This window comes from Mus caroli, unplaced genomic scaffold, assembly GCF_978045245.1.
Source record: "Mus caroli unplaced genomic scaffold, Mus_caroli_1 scaffold_1, whole genome shotgun sequence".
Lineage (NCBI taxonomy): Eukaryota > Metazoa > Chordata > Mammalia > Rodentia > Muridae > Mus > Mus caroli.
In genome coordinates this window covers 160736803-160758246 of record NW_028227256.1, presented here as the reverse complement: position 1 = coordinate 160758246, position 21444 = coordinate 160736803, and the positions used below count along the sequence as shown (strand labels likewise).

Below are 21444 nucleotides of genomic sequence, written 5' to 3'. Positions count from 1 at the left end.
CCCAAACCAACAGAGAACAAGGCAGAAGTCTGATGGACTCAAGATGTGTTATACCACACATAACCTAAGTGACCCTGAAAGAGGATTTCTAGCTTCAGATGATAGAACAGTCCTGGTTCACATGACAGTGGCTGGAGAAAAGGGACCCTGAGCAGAGGGTATAAATAAAAACCTATGCTTAGCTTTGGACCTACAAAAACTAAAATAACAAAGCAAAAAAAAATGACAATTAGGAAATTGAATGTGCAGTACTTGGGGACCTAAGATGGGAAATTAATTTTGTATTAATGCCCTGTATTGCCTTGTAGCATCATTGGAAGACTAGTTCACGTGGCAATATGATCCAAGAAACTACAAACACAAGTAAGATTTTATGATGTGTGTGTGTGTGTGTGTGTGTGAGAGAGAGAGAGAGAGAGAGAGAGAGACAGAGACAGAGACAGAGACAGAGACAAAGAGACAAAGACAGGGGAATCTGTTTTTTGTTTCCCAGTAAGACATTCACAGCTCTTACACTATATATTATGATAAATATTTTTGCATAAATTCCATAAGAATAGAAATAACACAAATTTTCTCTTGTCATATGCAAAAAGTAAAAGTGGAAAACTTTTTAATACATATACATATTAAATTTTCTGATTGTGTGGACGGATGATATTGTCACAGAAAACTTTTTCCATTCACAGTATTATCAGTTATATTCAGGAGAGTCAACAAGCATTGACTCCTTATCAGGAAATTTTTCGACAAAAATTAATATGCACATTTTCTTTATATTAAAAATTAATGCTGAGATTTGAACCATAGATTGGATCATAGGTTCCAAAACACACTCTGCTTAGAATAAATGCCACTCAATGTTGGCACATTGCTCTTTCATGAGAAGGCCTAGTGTTTGCTACTTTCTGTTAAGTGTTGTTCTTGGATATACATAATGGATGTGTGTGTGTGTGTGTGTGTGTGTGTGTGTGTGTGTGCGTTGTTTTACCATCTGTCATAGTCAGGGTTTCTATTCCTGCACAAACATCATGACCAAGAAGCAAGTTGGGGATGAAAGGATTTATTCAGCTTACACTTCCATACTGCTCTTCATCACCAAACGATGTCAGGACTGGAACTCAAGCAGGTCAGGAAGCAGGAGCTGATGCAGAGGCCATGGAGGGATGTTCCTTACTGGCTTGCTTCCCCTGGCTTGCTCAGTCTGTTCTCTTATAGAACCCAAGACTACCAGCCCAGAGATTATCCCACCTACAAGGGGCCTTTCACCCTTGATCACTAATTGAGAAAATGCCTTACAGTTGGATCTCATGGAGGCATCTCCCCAACTGAAGCTTCTTTCTCTGTGATAACTCCAGCTGTGTCAAGTTGACACAAAACTAGCCAGTACACCATCTAAGTCATTACAGCTTGAATTTTAGAGGTAAGGTCTAACTACAGTAACACGAGAATTATTTTCATTGTTCTTTACATATTCTTTTTCCTCTTCCTCCCTAGTGACCCGCCTCCAGACTCTGCAGTCCTCTGTGACTTGGTACCATGTGGTATGTGATATTCTAAAAGGGCATTCATTAATGCATCTGGAATCTCCTCAAGGGGAATCATTACACTCACAGTCTTCTTGCAGATTAAAATTAAAACTTAACTTGTGTGGATAACAAAGAGCAGGGGGCAACCTAGTGGGAACCCAGTTTTTACCTCATTCTCTCCTATAGCATTATGATCTCATTCATTCGGAAATGGCCTTCAGCACCAAGTTAAAAGGATCCACACCAATCCTACTGATTCTCCATCCACTCCACCCCCTGCCACGCCCTGATGGTTCCTCAGCACTCTGATACCATTACCATGGCAACCACAAAATTGCAGCCCCTCTCCCTCAGCTCCGCACCAGACAACATCATTTCTCTGTAGAGAAGCCATTCTGCTTTGCATCTCTTTTTCTACTTATCTTCCATGACCCCACCCCACCCCCTGGCTTTTCTTGGCCTACACTACTAGAGGTCAGAGAAGTAATTTTCTTTTTTACTTCTCTGCTCTTTTAAGTGTGTAAAATACCCATTGTTTTCAGTAGTTATTCATCTATCAGTTAAAAAGGACATGGATTGAAATATTGAACTTTTAACAAATTCTATCTCCATTTTACTATCAATATTTAATTTAAGTAAACATTGGTACAAAAAATAGCACCACAATAAACTGTGTAAGCTTTCAGGAGTAGGTCAGTGTTGTGTCCAGCCAGCAGATCACAGCCTGGGTTCTAGCCTGGAAAGGCATTTTGGAAACCTGGAAGAGAAGAGGGGCTAGGCAGCGAGAGAAAGAAATGTAGCTAAGATAACATTCTGATCAAAGCTCAATTTTACTATTTTCAGACACTCAGTTATAAAGGAAGGGGGAGGGAACCCGATTTCCCGCCAAGTAACTCGGGGTCCAGTAGCAGGACGAACACGTGTGTGCCTCCAAGCAGCAAAGCGGCAGGGTTCAGCAGTAGGCGTGGCAGGAAGAATGAGCAGGAAACTCCACCCTTGAGCAAGCAGGTTCAAGCAAGTGGGGGAAGGGAAACCACAGGTCAGAATAGTTATTGAAACATTTCTACATCATTTTACTATGGTACAATGGGGGAGAGATAAGACGTAAGACATCTTGCTGTGAATGGAAAAAGAAAGATAGAAAGAGGGCTCCCAATGGAGGAGCTAGAGAAAGTACCCAAGGAGCTAAAGGGATCTGCAACCCTATAGGTGGAACAACATTATGAACTAACCAGTACCCCGGAGCTCTTGACTCTAGCTGCATATGTATCAAAAGATGACCTAGTCGGCCATCACTGGAAAGAGAGGCCCATTGGACACGCAAACTTTATATGCCCCAGTACAGGGGAACGCCAGGGCCAGGGGAATGGGAATGGGTGGGTAGGGAAGTGGGGGGGAGGGTATGGGGGACTTTAGGGATAGCATTGGAAATGTAAACGAGGAAAATACGTAATAAAAAAAAGAAGGCAAAAAAATTTCACAATTAAAAAAAAAGAAAGATAGAAAGAAGAGAGCAGGAAAGGAAGGGCTGGAGGAAGGAAGAAAAAAATCATTTCTAGAGCTACAATCAGAGAGAGAGAGAGAAGGGGAGGGGGGACAGGGAGAAGGAGACAGAGAGAAACAGAGCAAACCTCCCTGTTCAAATAACAACTCCAGCTATTATTTAACACGCATGGCATTATTACTGAGCATCTCTGAGTGCTTAAAAGGAATCATATAATCATTCCAGTCATCATAACTATCCTCTAGGGGAAGTGCTACCACTATTCCCATTTTGAAAAGAAGCAAATGTTGGCAGGAGGTGACTTGCCTGTGGTGACATGATTATTTAAGTGACAGAGCCAGTATGCAAACTCCAAGTCTAGTAGTAGAGTTGGTAGCCTAGCTGTTGGCACTAAAAACAAAACGCTTGCCTGCCCTGGGTTCTGAGGAAAGTTATTGAATGAATAAATTGTGATGTTAAAGATTTTAAATAAAAAGGACTCAGAATTAACAATGATGATGTTTTTTTTTTTACTTAAAGTTTTTCATGCAATATATTGTTGGTTTCCCCTCCCCTAACTCTCCCTACCTGTCCAAATTTATGTTCTCTCTCTCTCTCTCTCTCCCTCCCCCCCCCCCCCCCCCTCTCTCTCTCTCATAAAGAAAACCTACAAAAATGAATATCAAAGCAAAGAACCAAAAAATAAAAATACACCAAAATGAAAGGAAAACACACTAGAAAGATGGTGGCGCTTGTTTATGTTAGCCAACTACTCCTGAGCATGGGGTCTGCTCTAGAGTGTGATTGACACACTTAATGATGCTCCATTGAGGAAAACTGATTTTTCGTTTGCCAATAGTTATCAACTACAAATGACTCATGCTGGGACCCCATCTAGCTTGAACCTGTGCAGGTCTTGTGCTTGCTATTATAGTCTCTGTGAGTTCATATGTACATCCATCCTGTTTTGTCTGGAAGACATTGTTTTCTGGGAGTCATCCATGATACTGTTAATAACCAAACGTGGTAGGTAAATTTTTGAAATTGAAAGACTCAGTAAGGAGACAGCTATCGTGTAGGGAAGGCTGAAGTTTGTGGCATGTTAACAATACACATCACCAAGAATCATTCCTTAAAGGTTAAATAGAAACCATACTTGGTACTGTAAGAAAAAGAAAAACTATTTTAGAGAACGAACAATGACTTCTCTGTATCATTCAGTCTGAGTGATCTCTCGAGAAGGGGGCTAGAGAGTATCCCATGTGCTGTGCCTGAGATGGACTGCTAGGTCTGGAGAGTAATATCCCTTTCTGAGTTCCTGCCTTAAATAGGGAGGTTCTCTAAGTCTAATAAAGATGCTTTTTGTTCTAATTAAAATTTGACTTGTTTTCAGGTTTGCTTTTTTAAATCTTAATGCCACAACCAAAAATTCAATGTCAGGGCCAATTTGGGGGAATCCTTTTCCTTACTTACCCCCCCCTCAAGAGTTTTGAACTTTTCATATTACATTTAAGTCTTTAGTGGATTATGATTTTGATTTTTGTATACGGCACAAGACAAGGGTTCAACATCATATGCCACTTATTGAGGACTCCATTCTTCAGCCATTTTATGTTCTTGGTACCATACCAGGGTACCATCTCTGGGTAAAATTATTCCTGACACCTCCCTTGCACTTCATTAATATTTGAGTTTGTTTTCAGACCTCCCTCTCATCACATTCCAACATGTGATACCCCCACTATTCTTTTTCTGATTTGGCTACTTGGGGACAAGTTTACCATTTTTGGAGGGGAAGCATTACCTATTCCTATTGAGAGCTCTTTAATTGTCACATACAGTGGCTACATGGCTATGTCCGATAGCTGTGCATTAAGTGGCACTTGACCCTTATTCTTTAGTGTGAATTTAGGTGTTCTGTGAGAAGACTTGACTTCAATTGCTCTGCTGGCATTTCCCTAGGTTGAAATTGCCCTAGTCCACACTTATAGATTGCACTCAGCTTTCTAGTGGTATATAGACACACACCCGGTAAGGATATCCAGACAGCTTTAGTCTGAAATGCTCCAAAAAGCACAATGGTTGGTTGGAAAAAGCCATAAACACTGTGGTTGAACCACAGAACTTCTAGTTTTAATCTTATGAGCTCTGCCACTACAATCCACTTTTTAAAATTCTTCCTTTAGTCTCTGTTTTGGGGGATCATCACATGGTGTTGTGAATATCACTGAGCTGTAATTGTTGATTCCTTTGAGTTTTGTTTTTTTTTCTGTGGTCCTTAGGAGTTTAAAGCCGAAATCCTATTGGATACATACTCAGGTCTGTTAAGTGAACAATCCATAATCTTGGCCATGAACTCCAGGTATGTAAGCTATAATGTTCCCTGATTTCGCTGACTAAATAATCTTGCAAATGGTATAGATTTAAAACATAATCACAAGGAGTTAATTATTCATAACTCATTCAGTCTATTTCAGCAAGCATAGTTTCTCTCTTAGGGTCTCTCTTAGAGTTTCTGGATTGCATGGATAATCAGATAATTTTTGTCCAATGGTGGTCAGGTTTCTTTGGTAATCAAGTTGAAGATGCTTACTAAAACCAGAAATATTGACATGTGTAAAACATAGTACCATTGGCTAGAGAAATGTGGTAGGAATACTGCCCAATTACCTGAGACACACTGTGGATCTGTAGATTTGCCTGGGCATGTACTCAGACTATAACTGCATTTCTAGGGAAACATATTCTGATTTCTAAACAACTGCATACCACATTTTGAAAGAACTTCATTCTTTTATTTTGTACTTTAGCATCGTTTTGTACTCAAAGCATCGTTATTAAGAGACTATTGAAACTTAGGTGCCATATAAAATCCCAAACTGCATCTCATGCTTAGCATTTTCATTCTAAGAAAACTCCAATCAGGTTGGGTTGTCACTGACTGGGCTTTTCTATTCTTTTCTTTTGTCAGTTTTGTAGATCCTCTGGTGCAGTTTGAATCACAATTGCAGATAATAGAGCTATCTTTCAGAAAAGTATTTTCCATGCCAAGTCTTAGCACAGTGAAAGCAATGGGACGGACCTCTGAGGACACTGAGGACCTGGAGGTAGGCTCTTTCTTCCTTTACTAGTGACAAGGTCTTGGCATGCACTGCAGTAATCAGCATAGTGCACCTCTGTGCTTAGAATTTGTCTATATCTTCATTGTTCTAACATGTAATAGTTTCTCTCACTTATCCATACCCCTGAAATCTTCATGACTATAGTCACTGGATTTAACGATAGCACAAGGCCTATAGAAACAAATGAGTGAAGACAGAGTTAATTGGTTTAGGAAGAGAAAGGTGTTTGTTGGGAACTACTGAAAGCAGGGAAAGGGCAGACAGAAAAATGCAGGTAAGAAGCATCCTAAGATCAGTAACATATGTGGTTTCTGTGTTGTCTTGTCTACATTACTACATCATGCATGAGAGCCATAATCTGGAGCTGCAACTGATGCAAGATGCTAATGAGTGATGGAAGCTGCTAGTGAATGATAGAAGATGCTAGCCAGGTGTGGTGGTGCATGCCTTTAATCCCAGCACTCGGAAGGCAGAGGCAGGTGGATTTCTGAGTTCGAGGCCAGCCTGGTCTACAAAGTGAGTTCCAGGACAGCCAGGGCTACACAGAGAAACCCTGTCTCAACGCCGCCCCCCCTAAAATGATAGAAGATGCTAGTGAGTGAGGTCTTAGCAGCAGAGCCACCTGCCCCTCACCTTTAACACACTCAGTTTACAGTAAGAAACTTAGGACACTTAAATGCAAATATATAAATCTGGCTGATTACACATTTCTGTTTTATTTTTCAGAATTTATACCAAAATATTTTCAACATATTTGAAGACACTCTTCTTATTTTAGTGTCTAAAGACTTCTACAAGATACAAATCTTAAAGGTAAAAGCAAAGCAAATGGTTTTATTCCAAATATAAACAGTTTGGAACATTCTGCTTTTTTCTGGTTGGGCATATTTGCCTCTTCATCTAGTACTGGAATGTTGGAATTCTTTTCTAGATTTCCAATGATGTGAAATTACAGAGTTAACCACTTCCTTTAAGTTGTTTAAAAAATAAGTTTTCTGAGGTAGTACTGATGGCCAATAGACTTCAACTGAGAAGTTAAGTCTTCTGCAGAAATTAGGGGGGGGGGGAGTAAAGAACAGTATTGGTGTAAGCTCCCTTCTAGTCTATACAACAATGGTAACTCTGTGATGATGCCTGTTTGTGTTATGTTGATCACTGCTGAAGCTAAGGACTCTGTCATATCTTGATTTCTGTTGCTGTGTTAAACACCTGAACCAAAAGCATCTTAGGAGAGGAAGGGGTTTACTTGGCTTACAATCGAAGGTTATAATTTATAATTGCAAGGTAGTCATGCTGGCAGGAACTCAGACAGATGCTCACACCATATCTGCAGACAAGAGAAAAGAGAAATAAATATACCCTGGTGTCCTGTTTGCTAAGGATGCTTGTGTTCAGCTAGCTCTCTTCATTTACATAGCTCAGGACAAATTGCCCAGGAAATGATGTAATCACAATGGATTAGATCTTCCCGTATCACTCATCACAGATCAGCTCCCCATAAACACAACTAGAGGCTTAGGAAATTTCTCAACTGGGTCCCTTTCTCAGGTGATTTGAGGTTATGCAAGTTAGCATTTAACAGGAACCAGCACACATATCCATGTACAGCTTATCTTCATGTATACCACTTCCTATGCTTTACTATACCCATCAACATTCATAGATTAGACTCACAGTTCTCCAACACAACAGTGTTGAGAGCTTTAAGAGTTGGATGGATGTTGAGAAGTATTCCCTCAGCAATTAATACCATAATCATGAGACTAAGTTCTGGATAAAAGCAGGGTCTTGCCTGCTTCCTTCTCTTTCTCCTTTATTCTCTTCCCTCTTCTGCTTTCCACAATGGGATGTGTGACAAGGACTCTTTGACCCTGAACTACCTCATACCCTCAAGAATTAGAAGAATATCTAAGAACACTTTATTTTTAAATCACCTTGTCTCAGATATTCTGCAATAACTTGAAATGAACTTAGATAGAAAATTGGTACCAAAAATAGGACTGTTCTTATAACAGTACATAGTAATATGAAGTCAGTTGGGAAAGTAGGTAACGAAGATGAAAGAATCTGCAGACACGGGCTATGAATAGAAGTTTAGTAGCCATTGTGGGAGCCAGAAAATGAGCTACAGCAGAAGCCTAAATCTAAATCTTCTTATGAACTGCTACTCTGTCCTCAGACAGGACATGGGTAGAAAAATGTAAACAAAGGCCACATGGATAAAGTCTCAGAAAAGAGGAACCAGGTGCTGGAGTCTAACATAAAGGGTAATCTCCTTAGACATCTACTGAGACTTGGAGGAAATGTGCCCGTGTTTTAGAACTTCAGGAAAGGCAGAACTTGAATGTGAGATCCTCTTTTGGAAGAAGTTAAGATGTCAGTAACTCTATCTTGTTTGTTTCCATCTTGGAACTAGGTTATCCAGAAGAAGCTTCTAAGTTGCAAAGTGTCCATTTCCCTACACTGCTTCTTTTGGTCAGTTATAGTAAAATGAGAGAAGGGAAACAAAATGTAAATGTTAAACTTTGAATTACAAGTGTTGTACAGTGCAAATATATGGATAACTCTCACCCTGGACATGGAAAGGACAGCAGCGTGTGCTTGAGATGGAATGCTAATGAACTGGAGATCGATCTGAGCTTACTCAGCAGATCAGTCTGCACAGAAGACAACCAGGTCCTGCCCATCAAGTGGACACTGGGAGAAGCGTCCTGAAGTCATTTCAGAGATTTTTGAGGCAAGATAGGTTCTCAGAGGCATGGTTTCTGGAGAGGTACTCAAAGGACCACAGTGTTAGCTAATCTGCAGCATGTGGACACTCTGCTGAGAACCCCAGCAATCCACACCTCTACTGTCCTGGCTGTGACTCAAGCAGGTCCAGGTGTAGCTCCCCCCACGACTTGGAAGGTGTAAGCTAGAAATCTTAGCAGTTTCCTCTATCATGGTGGCAGTTCTATGGGTATGCAGGCCTCATGGTGCTGTCTCCAGAATATGTAAAACAAGAGGCAGAATAATTCTTGAGTAAGTTGACATTTCTGAATCAGATACAATTTTAGTTCTCTCTTAAAGATGAAATACAAATTCCATGCTTTTCAAAGGGAAAATATGAACTTAAACAAGAGGTAACATAACATCCTCGTCTTATACAAAACATTTAATGACACCCAGAAGTTTGTATTATAGTGAATATCAGTAACTATTGAATGAATTTAATAAAACATAAATGTGAAAGTATAACAGTGGAAGTTGTACAGTCATTGAAAGGTTGGGGTTTGTTGCAATTTTAGATAAAATGAGATCAAGTATGGATTAATCAGTAGACAATGTTTCCTGCCTTGGTAAAGTTGGAAACTACATAGAGGAGCCTTTCAGAAGTGAAAGTACTGTGGTTCTAAAACAGCTGTTGTGTTTCTAACAGGAAATGGCCAGTTGGATGAGTGAGGACAGTCAGTACCAGCAAGAGCGAGCAATGATGGTTATCACCAGGGTATTAATCTTTGCATCCAAGAGGGTCAAGAAATACGTAAGTCACTGACTTCAGTAATGCTCCTGACTCAAGACTGCCTATCTAGAGAGCTGCCTGCCAGGTCTTAGGTCTTGAGATTACTGATGCTGGCTTAGTACTAAGGAACTGGGAGGGAGGGTTATATAAAAAGAGTCCACAGCCTCCATGAACATGAATCAATGAGAGCAGTACTTTTTCCAGTGATTGACTGAACTGTATTCTATTTTACACACATCCAATGGGCATGTCAAAACACAGAATTTTACTGACTAAATAGACTCTCCTCTGCCAACCCAGTGTTATTTGTAGTATCACAGATATTTCAGTCTTACCGTATCTCCTGTCTTTTAAAATATTTTATATTTTGTTTTGAATGCATACAATTGTGAGGGCTCTCAGCAAATGCTATGGCTTACAGAATAACAATCCTCATGGGGCTAAAAGGAAATCTGGTTCAACACGATTCAGTACGCAAGGTTGGTTCAAATTTCTGGAGTCTGACCCTGGGCAGTTTATTGTAAGTATATTTAATCACAGCATAATTTGGGAATTTTCCTGTGCAACACATAGGGTTATCTGGATAATCTGTATCGGGTTGCCTCTGTGCATGGGAGGCATGATTACACTGAAACTCTTCTCAAAGTGTGTATCACTTCCTCCAGCAAGGTGGGTTCTAGAGATGAGCTACATGTATTATTGTAAAGGCCTAGGGGAAAATCTGTGTGTCTGATAGTACAGAGTGTGATCTGGACATGCTTAGGGAAGTACCTATTAGGAGAAAGGTATGAATAGCTAAGGTTCATAAACACGTGGTCTGTATTCTTAGTGTTCATTTTTCTACAGCCTTGCAAATACTGGGATATAACTACACTCAACTGTTAAATTTCTTATGGAAAGTGAAGAGATGTCTTGATTGTCAAGCTTTGCTAAAATTTTCTGCTTTGAATACATCATTGCTCTCCTTCTCAGAAACCTTACACTGTAAACATTTCCCTCCCATGGATGCTTACATCAAGAGTTCCTTTTCCAGTTAATCCTCCAAGTAACTTTCAAATGTGCCCCACTAATCGTTCATTTAATTACTTAAATGAGGCTTAACATTAAGAATAGTTCATCTCTAATATATTTTCTCTGCAACTCCTAATATCTGCCAATCACCCAGCATTTATTTGATGCCAACCACTTATCTGTTTTCTGTCTAGTCATGCACTTCTCTCTGAATATGTTGGTATAGTTCACTAAGTCACACCCAGGGAGCAGGTCAGACATTTGGAGTTTTGTCTTACATGACCAGTCCCTTCTCTCCTTCTCTTACTGTAGCCTGGGACATGTTCCTTTGTCCACAGGACACTTCGGGTGTGAAAAACATAATCTCATACATTCAGGGGTGAATCCAAAGTCACACATTGTTAATTTCAACACGTTGAGAAAATCCACATAGTTCTATTTACCAATTAATAGTACCTAGCTAGCACTGCAGTGGTTTGCAGTGGTTACTCAGGCCACAAGGTGGCAGACCATTAGCACTTTTCAGAGCTTTGCTAGCTCTGGAGCTGCTTATCTTGATCATGAGGGCATCAACTTCATTAAGTCAGCCTTGTTTTAAAAATAATATCATAGAAAAATGATTAAGTCAATGAAAAAAACAAAAATCATATCATATGTATATAACTACATGATCCAAACTACTGATAATAAATTAAATCCCAGGCTTCCTACAGGTCTGCTATGTCTATCTCAGTATCTAGCACAAAGAATATTAGTTCTGTCCTCTGATTACATTTTAAGAAAATTACATATTCTGTGTTACAGTGATGTCCGGACACTAGGCAGATACTTGTCTTGGTCATTCCAAGTTTCAGAAGCTCTTGGACTGTTAAGGAACCTTGTCTCTTACTAAAATACTTTTTAAAATGGCGATTCCCCTCACATGATGATATAGAGACTATCCTACACTCCACAAATACCTATTCATTCAATTAAATGGCACATATATCTGCATGCAGAAACCTGGCTTCCTAGATCAGCTAGGATTGTTATATTGTGCCATTGATAGAAACATTGCTCCTGTCTTTGCTCCTTTGGCACATTGAAAGGTGAATGCATTGCTACCAGCCTCCTAAAAGAACAAAAGAGAGAGAGCAGAAGATAAGACTCCAGTGTGCAAAATGGCCAATGAGAAGAACAGGTCCCCTTGGAGTTCGAATGGAGCAGAGACTGCTCAGGCAATGATCAGTCAGAAGAAAGTCAAAGAAAGAGATTGGGCTAGGTCTTGTGGATTTTTTTATTTATTGATGTCTAACACATTATCCCATTCTTTTTTTTTTAAATATATTTTATTACGTATTTTCCTCAATTACATTTCCAATGCTATCCCAAAAGTCCCCCATACCCTCCCCCCTCTCCCCCATTTCCCTACCCAACCATTCCCATTTTTTTTGTTTTGTTTTGTTTTTGGACCTGGCGTTCCCCTGTACTGGGGCATATAAAGTTTGTGTGTCCAATGGGCCTCTCTTTCCAGTGATGGCCGACTAGGTCATCTTTTGATACATATGCAGCTAGAGTCAAGAGCTCCGGGGTACTGGTTAGTTCATAATGTTGTACCAACAATAGGGTTGCAGATCCCTTTAGCTCCTTGGGTACTTTCTCCAGCTCCTCCATTGGGAGCCCTGTGATCCATCCACTAGCTGACTGTGAGCATCCATTTCTGTGTTTGCTAGGCCCCGGCATAGTCTCACAAGAGACAGCTATATCTGGGTCCTTTCAGCAAAATCTTGCTAGTGTATGCAATGGTGTCAGCGTTTGGAAGCTGATTATTGGATGGATCCCTGGTAATGGCAGTCTCTAGATGGTCCATCCTTTCGTCACAGCTCCAATCTTTGTTTCTGTAACTCCTTCCATGGATGTTTTGTTCCCAATTCTAAGAAGGGGTACAGTTATCGTCCATGAACTACATAACAAATTTAATATTAGCAGTTTGAGACAACAGATATATTTATCCAGCAGTTTCTGTTACCAAGGGTCTGAGTATAAAAACTAGACACCCGTGGTTGGTAATGTTCTTGTGGGATTGAAGTTCAGCTCTCAGCTTAAAGGCTGATTGAAGTTAAAGGGAACCCAAAGTTCAGCTCATTGAGTTTGTCCTTTGTGGACCTCTGTCTCTCCTGATTCAGTTCTCTCTATAAGGCTACAATCATGGATTTTTATCTCTCTGGAGCCATAAGCTGACATAAACTTCTCTTTCTTAAAATGGGATGAGGGTTTTGAGTTCCCATTGGCACACTGCCCTTGTTTACCTTCCTTCTTTCCAGCGCCCTCACAAGATGTCAGTATGCTCTTTAGTCAATTGTGTGTATACACAGAAATACAGCGAATTGGTGAAGGGTTTTCCCTGCTGAACTTCTCAACAGCAGACTAAATAGAAAGTGATGAATGACCAATACACCAAAACCACCTGTCTAGGCTAATAACCACTCATCTTAGTAGCAAGGAATATCTTACCAGCTCTGCAAGACAAAGGCTGATGAAACAGTTTATCCTTAAAAAACTATACCCACAGGGTAATAAAGGATATTCATGTCTTCACCAAAAAAAAAAAAAAAAAATCTCCGTTTATCTCTCTACCTACTTCTGTAGTTGCATTGAGTCGAGACAGATATGTTCTTCAAGACAAAAGTTTAAATATTCAATTAGCCGATGTGTTAAAGAAAGTATGGGGAGAGATGCATAAACTGTGACAGTTGCTTGGATATTGGAAGCACATCCTTTGAGGGTTTTGTTCCTTTTTAAAAAAGATTTTTTCATTTACTATGTGTATGTGAGTACATTGTCACTCTTCAGACACACCAGAAGAGGGCATCAGGTCTCATTACAGATGGCTGTGAGCCACCATGTGGTCGCTGGGAATTGAATTCAGGACTTCCGGAAGAGAGGGTTTTGTTCTTGTGGGGTTTAAACAATTAATTTCTCTGGTAAGAGCCAACCAACTCTAGGAAGAAAATAGTTTCACAGTTCACACATAGAGTCATTTACAGTGTTTTGCACAGGAAAACCGAAGTTTTACAGTAGTTTGAAAAATCTTCAAAGCTTCAGTCCTGAGCTGCACACCAGCAGGAGATCTCTGCAGGTCTCTAGTTTATTGGTGTCTTGTTCCTCCACAGACGGCTTTGCTACCCACTGTTGCTACCTGCGTTAGGAAATAAAAAGTAAGGTTGAATTACTATAACTTCAAGTAATTTTCTAGGAACTTCTGCCTACGTTCTCTCTTGTTTGCTTACTTTCATTCCACAAGACAGGAAGGAGGCTCATCAGCAGAGCCAGGGTCTGTATACAGGCTTGAAGTCAGTGGTTTCTAACACTGCAACCCATAATTAACACAGTAACTCATGTTGTGGGGACCTCCAACCACAAAATTGTTTTCATTGCTACTTCCTAACTGTGATTTTTACCACTGTTATGAACTGTAATGTAAATATTTTTGAAGCTAGAGGTTAGTCAAAGTGGCAGCGACTCACAGATTGAGAAAGGCTGGTGAGTGTTCTTCTCCTACTTAAGAGGATCCAGTGCAAACTTTTAACGTTGATTACAAAAAGCTAATTCACTTTGCCCTTTGTTCTCCAATTAGCCGAGTATCGATGCTCCGTGTTTAGGTCTCCTGGCTGCAGAGCTCTCCCTCTTCTGTTCCCATAATGACCCAGAGATCATACAACAAGCAATGGCAGGGATGAATTATGTCCTCTACATCGCCTTGTGTCAGAATTGTAAGAACAGATCTCCATCTTTTTCTCATTTCATTAGAACTTGTTCTAATTATTTGGATTTTTAATGAAATCTCTATGTCTATGATTTATTTGTAAATTCTACTCCAAGATCTGTGACTTTATTTTCTAAAATATGGATTTAAAGATTACCTAACTATTGTCAAGGAAATTTTGTAATTAAATAGTTGGTACTTCAAGATATAGCTACACTTCTTTGGTTACTGTTGAATAACAGTGATAAGAAGGACAGGTAGTGTCAGGAAAAAGGGGGAAGGAGAAATTTTGCAAATGAAGCTCTTGGAAGAGGCATGTTTCTGTCCTCATTGTTACAATAGACAAAGACTCAAGGAGCTGTCAGAGGCCATATTGAGTGCCCACACAACTATAAGCAGTATCTGAAATCTAATGACTCACAAGTAATGTGGGAAGGTTTTGTCTTATTAGGAAGGAAAAACTATCCTTAGATAATGTTATTTATTATTTAAGATTTTAAAACAAGCTAATTGGGGGGAACTAGTTCCAAATACTTTAATTGTTCACCAAAGTAAACCTAAAGATGGCCTCTAAGAATAAAAACACCCCCAGCATTCAACAAGGAAAATTTGAAAATGTCTGACAACCAATAAAAGTACAGTCCATCCAGGTGCAATAGTGTACATCTGTAATCTTAGCCCCCAGGAAGCATATGGAAGAGGATTTTGAATTCAAGACCAGACTGGACTATGCAGTCAAATCCTGTCTTTAAGGAAAAACAAATAAGAACACATACACATATACATATATACATATATACATATATATATATAATAAGTATATATATATTGAAAAGAAAGAGTAAACTACAACCCACTATGAGAATAAAAAGCAGCCAAAACTTATTTTAAAAAATCCAAGAGATAATGTAACTCATAGACAGGGATATTAAAAACAATTATTACAAACATTTTGAAAAGACATATAATGTCCCACTACTCAGAAGGCTGAGGCAGGAGGATCATGAGTTTGATGCATTCTGGGTTGCATAAACCAAATAAGAAGAAAAGAGAGAAAGAAGAATATGGGGGAAAAAAAGAGAGGAATAGAGGAATCCATGAATGCATACTGAACTTTTAGAGGACAACACACTATCTGAAATAAAAAAACATTTGGGCAAGATTTAACAGCAATTAGAGACTGCAGAAAATAAATGGTCTGACTTACTGCAACAGTACTTATCAATGGTTACGTGCTGAAAAAAGACTAAACAACGCATAAAGATTAAAATTTTTAATTCTATAATAATTACAACTTATATAACCCCTAAATTAATAAAGTACAAAAATATAAAGAAGCACAATAAAGAGACATTTTTTTTTTTTTTGGTTTTTTTTTTTTTTTTTTTTTTTGGTTTTTTGAGACAGGGTTTCTCTGTGTAGCCCTGGCTGTCCTGGAACTCACTCTGTAGATCTTGGTTAAATTATTTATCACTAGAGATATGGATTTGAAAGTCTTAAATTAGAAACTAGAATTATTTACCTGTAATAGATTTCTCACTAGAAACAATGAAAGTCTGAGCCAATGAAATAGAGAAAGAAAAATTATCATCTTACAGTTCTTTAACCAAAAAATGCCTTTCAAAAACTAATTCAGTAATGATATCTTTCAGATATGCAAATATTCTTTATCAGCAGATCTGCATTGCAAAAACTGTTATAGGAAATTCCTCAAGAAACCCAACCCATAGTATGGAAATTTAGATTTTTCTCTAACTAAAGGAATGAACTACTAGAAATTGAATCTATATAAATAGATAGCATAATACAAAATTAATTTTTTCTCTTATTTTAAATCTCTTTGAGTGATACCCAATTATTTATGACAAAGATAAAAATAATATAAAAGCAAAGTGAATATGATAAAATAAATTAAAGTTTGAAGGGGATAAGCATAGTAATACTTTTAAAGATTTTTCTACTAGGCACAAAATCAGGAAAAATACCATGGAAGTAAACTATGTTATGCTAAAATGTACCAATAAAACTTAACACAGCAATTAAGATAATGTATGGAGTTATATACAACTAACTAACATGGAGATAAAGTCAATTCACAAGATATTCTTAATCCAGATAAAGTCCATAAAAAGGAAAGTAAGAAGAAACTAGGTAAGAAAGACAGAAAACTCCAATTAACTCCAATATAATAAATAAAAATGTTCAAACTATTCCTGAATAAAAGACAGAGATTGTTGGATTAGACAAAATGCAAGACCCAACTGTATACTGTCTACAAGAAACTTTTTTAAATAGGAAAACACAAATAATTATTTAAAAGAAAAACAAAAACATACTAATAATAATCAAAAGAAAATCAATTATGTGTTATGTTAATATTAAAAGACAGATTTCAGGGCTGGTGAGATGGCTCAGTAGGTAAGAGCACCCGACTGCTCTTCCGAAGGTCCAAAGTTCAAATCCCAGCAACCACATGGTGGCTCACAACCACCTGTAATGAGATCTGATGCCCTCTTCTGGTACATCTGAAGACAGCTACAGTGTACTTACATATAATAAATAAAATAAATCTTTTTTTTTTTTTTTAAAAGAGACAGATTTCAGAGCAAAAAAACCTGTTTCTGGAGGAGAAAGCTATTTTGTAATGATGAAGTAATGAAATAGTTTGCAGATATAATAGTTCTGAACACTTGGGTGCGTGAAAACAAAAAAATAAATCTTCTATCATAAAAATAGAAATAAGTTTACCACAAATAGAAGTGTAGAATAAACAGTTTCACCATTATATTCAGAGACTTCAACAGCCTTCATTCAGCAGTTTGTAAGCACACAGAAAACCATTAAGGATATAGACCTGAACCATCATAACTTAGCTGACATTTACCAAAACCTGCACCAGCAACAGAAAACTGAAACATGAAATAGACCCTATTTTAAGCTAAAAAGGAAGAGAAGGAGAGGCAGGAGGAGGTGAATATTTTCTGACAAAATGGTCCTAAATTAGAAATCAAAATAACAAGTACATGGAAGCCCAAAACATTTGAAAGCAGAATAATGTGCTACCAAATAACCTGCAGACCAAATACGAAAGACACAGGAAATGCATTTTGAATGGAATGAAAATAAAAATCTAATGTGCCAAAATGTGTGGCATGCTGATAAAGGAGTACTGAGGAAAAATTCATAGGCTGACATACCTGTCTTGGAATGGAGAAAAAGTCTCAGTCCTGAGTAGCCTTCATCTAGAAAAAGAATAAATAAAGCCAAGGACAAATAAAGCCAAGGCAAACAGAAAAAGGGAATCAAAAAAGATAAGAATGAAATAAAAGGTACCAGAAATCAGAGTATATATATATGGAGGAAGGAATGGCAGATTCCTTGGGGGTGATCATGAAGACAAGAAGAGAGAAAACTTGACTTGCCAGTGTTAAATATGGCGTAAGAGCTTTATAAGCTCTGGATTCATGCCCCCTTAAGCTTTTATGAGAATTGACTGTGAGCACAGTGTTGAGTAGACAGAGGACAGTAGGCATCCGGAACTGGGTGGGAAAGTGGAAGTACCAGCATCTTCTGTGACATCAGTAGTCAAATGAAAAGTTTATATTCTTTTTCCCCCCCTTTTTAAAACACAGCCGATGTTGTAAAATTCAGATCTTCTAAGCCAAGTGAGGAAGGAAGCAACATCAAGATTATGACATCTGGTGTTGAATCCCTAGCCAAGATGACTCAAGGAGAGAAAACCAAAATTGCCCAGGTACCCTCGCTCCAGCTCTGCTTCATTCTATGTAGTTTGTTAAAATGTAGCATTGCTTTTAGTAATTTATTTCCTCAAAGTTGATGTTTTCAATAAGGAAGTTTCCTTTTCTTAATTCAGAAAGACAAATGACTAGATAACTCACACATGTGGTTCCTTACATTTTATGCCAATGTTTCCCTATCCTCAAATATAGCAATTTAAACTATACTACTTGTTATAAAGTGTAAATTAATAGATGTTTCTTAGTTATACTTCTATATGTGAGTAACTTTCAAACTTTTGACAAAATTAATGGAGTCAACAATCAAGTCTTTTCTAAAATGTGACAATTCCACACACCTGCCACGAATAACAAAATGGCATTGTAAGTTAAATTTTATTTTTCTAAAAGACCTATGAAGTTTTACATAAAGGCCTTCAGATACTTACACATGCCTATATTTCCAGCAGTCAGTTCAAGGCTAGCAAGTTCAAGGCCAGCTTGAGTTGCATACAGATATCCTGTTCTCAAGGGGAAAGGGGGAAAAAAACCCCTGTTTACAGGATGTGCTGTCAAGCCTTAGCATTAATCAGATAATTTTTACCCTATTCTAATCTAGAGAAACCATTAAGCTCTAGAATTCTACATACTCTTTCATTCTTCACAGTTCACACCTCTTACCTAGAAGCTTGTGAGGCTCCCCAGCACTGGGGCCCAGTGAATGCCTTTTCAGACATACATACTGAGTACATCTCAGCATATGTTCTCGAGAGAACCCTCAGACTAGCTTCTCTCTGAGGGTGAGAAGACTGAAGGCATTGCTCCTTCCAAACCCCATATAGAGAGCAGTGCTTCTCTTCCCGTGACTGACAGGGTTAGAATTGTGCAAGGCTAGGGACATGACAAAGCAATGCACTTAAATGATAAATGTGCTCAAAGGACACAGAGGTGTTTGCTATATCCATGCACCCGATGGTGTCCTTTACAAAGACAAGGGGGTTTCCTCTGAACATAACCTCATGAGACCGATTATGAACATGTCTATTTCCATAAGGAAACTACGAATCTATATAAGTTTGCAAGCAAACCATTCTTCATCCACCCACTCTCCCTTCCAGCGCAATGTCAGGCAATAGAACCGACTATCCAACTATTCTCCTAGCAGCTATCACATGTCAATAGCGCATCAGCTAGGGGCGGGACTTCCTACTAACCACCCCAGTCCATGGTGGGATTCTGTAGAGGTATTTCTCTCTCTGTCTCTCTTTGTGTCTCTCTGTCTCTCTGTCTGTCTCTCTCTCTGTGTCTGTCTCCCTCTCTGTCTCCCTCTCTGTCTCTCTCTGTCTGTCTGTCTCTCTGTCTGTCTCTCTCTCTCTGTCTCTCTTTCTCTCTCTCACTGAAAAGAAAATGTATCCTTTCATCCTAGCTCCTCCAGCATCTCCTCTGAACCACCTTTGTTTCTCACCAAGTTGAATATGTTCATGGTAATAGTTGGACACCAAAATTGTCTTAAAAGCAGAGGATAAGTTTTGCATAACAGTACCTGGGACTTCCATCATCATTGCACTAACACTACCACAAACACACTTTTTAAAAATATAGCTGTCTCTTGTGAGACGATGCCGGGGCCTAGCAAACACAGGAGTGGATGTTCACAGTCAGCTATTGGATGTATCACAGGGCTCCCAATGGAGAAGCTAGAGAAAGTAACCAAGGAGCTAAAGGGATCTGCAACCCTATTGTTGGAACAACATGATGCACTAACCAGAACCCCGGAGCTCTTGTCTCTAGCGGCATATGTATCGAAAGATGGCCTAGTTGGCCATCAATGGAAAGAGAGGCCCATTGGACTTGCAAATTTTATATGCCCCAATATAGGGGAATGCCAGGGCCAAAAGAATGGGAATGGGTGGGTAGGGAAGTGGGGGGCGCTATGGGGGACTTTTGGGATAGCATTGGAAATGTAATTGAGGAAAATATGTAATAAAAATATTAAAAATTAAAAAAAAATAAAATAATTTTTTTAGTAGAGAAAGCAGCTTCCATAGTTCATTTTGTGCTCCTGCCTTGTCCAGAGCATCCCCTACAGTGTCTAAGATTTGTTGTTTTGCTTACACTGGTAGTCACAAACATTCTTTTGGTTTCAGAGTGTGGGGCAAATATTACTGCCCCAATTGCTGACTGACTTTGTGTGGACTCTCCTGAAAAAACTCTCTTCTCCTAACAACAAAATGGCAATTGAGGCGGCATCCTTACTGAAGCTGACTTTGGAGTTTCATGCCCAGAAGATCACCAGGGTAACGTGCCTGGCAGAGAGCTAAGAAGAACAGAGCGTGCTCTCAAAAGTCTGCTTGTCTGTTTCTTTACCTCCCTGCCCCTTGCTCTTATTCCCTGAGTCACTTTAATCAGAAGAGGCAGTTGTGAAACATTTCAAATGGGGAAAATTGTAGAGACTGTTCTTATGAATATTCACTTACCAATTACGTTAAATTAGAACATTCTGCCATGTTTACTTTGTTGGCTTTTTAAAAAAGAAATACATTAGTAAAAATACCTCTAATCGAAATCTCCCATGTAGCATTTAAGAAACATTTTCAAGGACTCTCAGCTTGAAGTTGCACTGGCTATGGAATTTGTACAGCCCAACAGAACACGAAGTACAGAACTATGTCTCATTCAAAGTTCAAAAATAGTAGGTTTCGTTAGCTATTCCATTTACTTTATGGCTTCCCTCTCTCAATTCCTTATGTTATTTTCATTTGCTATTAGATGTCTAAGTGAAAAGAAAACTTATTTTTATTATCAGCATATTTTGACCATATATACACTGTATAGTGGCAGAATTGTAAATATAAGAATAAAGTTAAATGCAGAATAAACAAAATAATGAAATGTGTATTGTGTAGTTCATACATGAATATTATGTATGTCAGTTTTACCAGGAGTTACACAAAACTAACACAACAGCTTTTAATTAACATCTTATCATTCACATATCTTACTAATATTTACTGCCTTCAATGCACTGACAAATAAGGAAAGACTGAAAAGAATTAATAGGTTGCCATGGTATCACTTTAACAGAATGCCTTTAGAATGGATAGTTTACAGTAAATGTTCATTTCCTACAGTGCTTAATTATGGGAAGCCCAAGGCTTGTATCTAGCAAGGGCCTCCTTGCTGTATCGTCTTGTGGCAGAATACTTGCAAGAGAACACTGAAAAACAAAGAAGGGGCTAAACTCATTCTCTTATCACAAACTTACCCCCACAATAATAAGCCTACTCATTGGGACAACTAATATACTAACTACTC

At 38.6% G+C, this 21444-nt stretch overlaps 1 protein-coding gene across 1 annotated transcript in view; it reads left to right on the top strand.

Moving 5' to 3' along the window:
• The first annotated feature begins 312 nt into the window (after positions 1-312).
• Positions 313-21444, top strand: part of Mroh9 (maestro heat like repeat family member 9) — a 51883-nt gene continuing 30751 nt past the window's right edge. The window contains exons 1-9 of the mRNA XM_021172577.3: positions 313-363; positions 1498-1544; positions 5295-5374; positions 5984-6119; positions 6861-6947; positions 9553-9657; positions 14264-14399; positions 18025-18146; positions 20277-20426. Of these exons, the coding sequence (XP_021028236.1) occupies positions 339-363; positions 1498-1544; positions 5295-5374; positions 5984-6119; positions 6861-6947; positions 9553-9657; positions 14264-14399; positions 18025-18146; positions 20277-20426 (888 nt within the window). The 5' untranslated portion in view covers positions 313-338. The remainder of the gene's footprint in view (positions 364-1497; positions 1545-5294; positions 5375-5983; positions 6120-6860; positions 6948-9552; positions 9658-14263; positions 14400-18024; positions 18147-20276; positions 20427-21444) is intronic.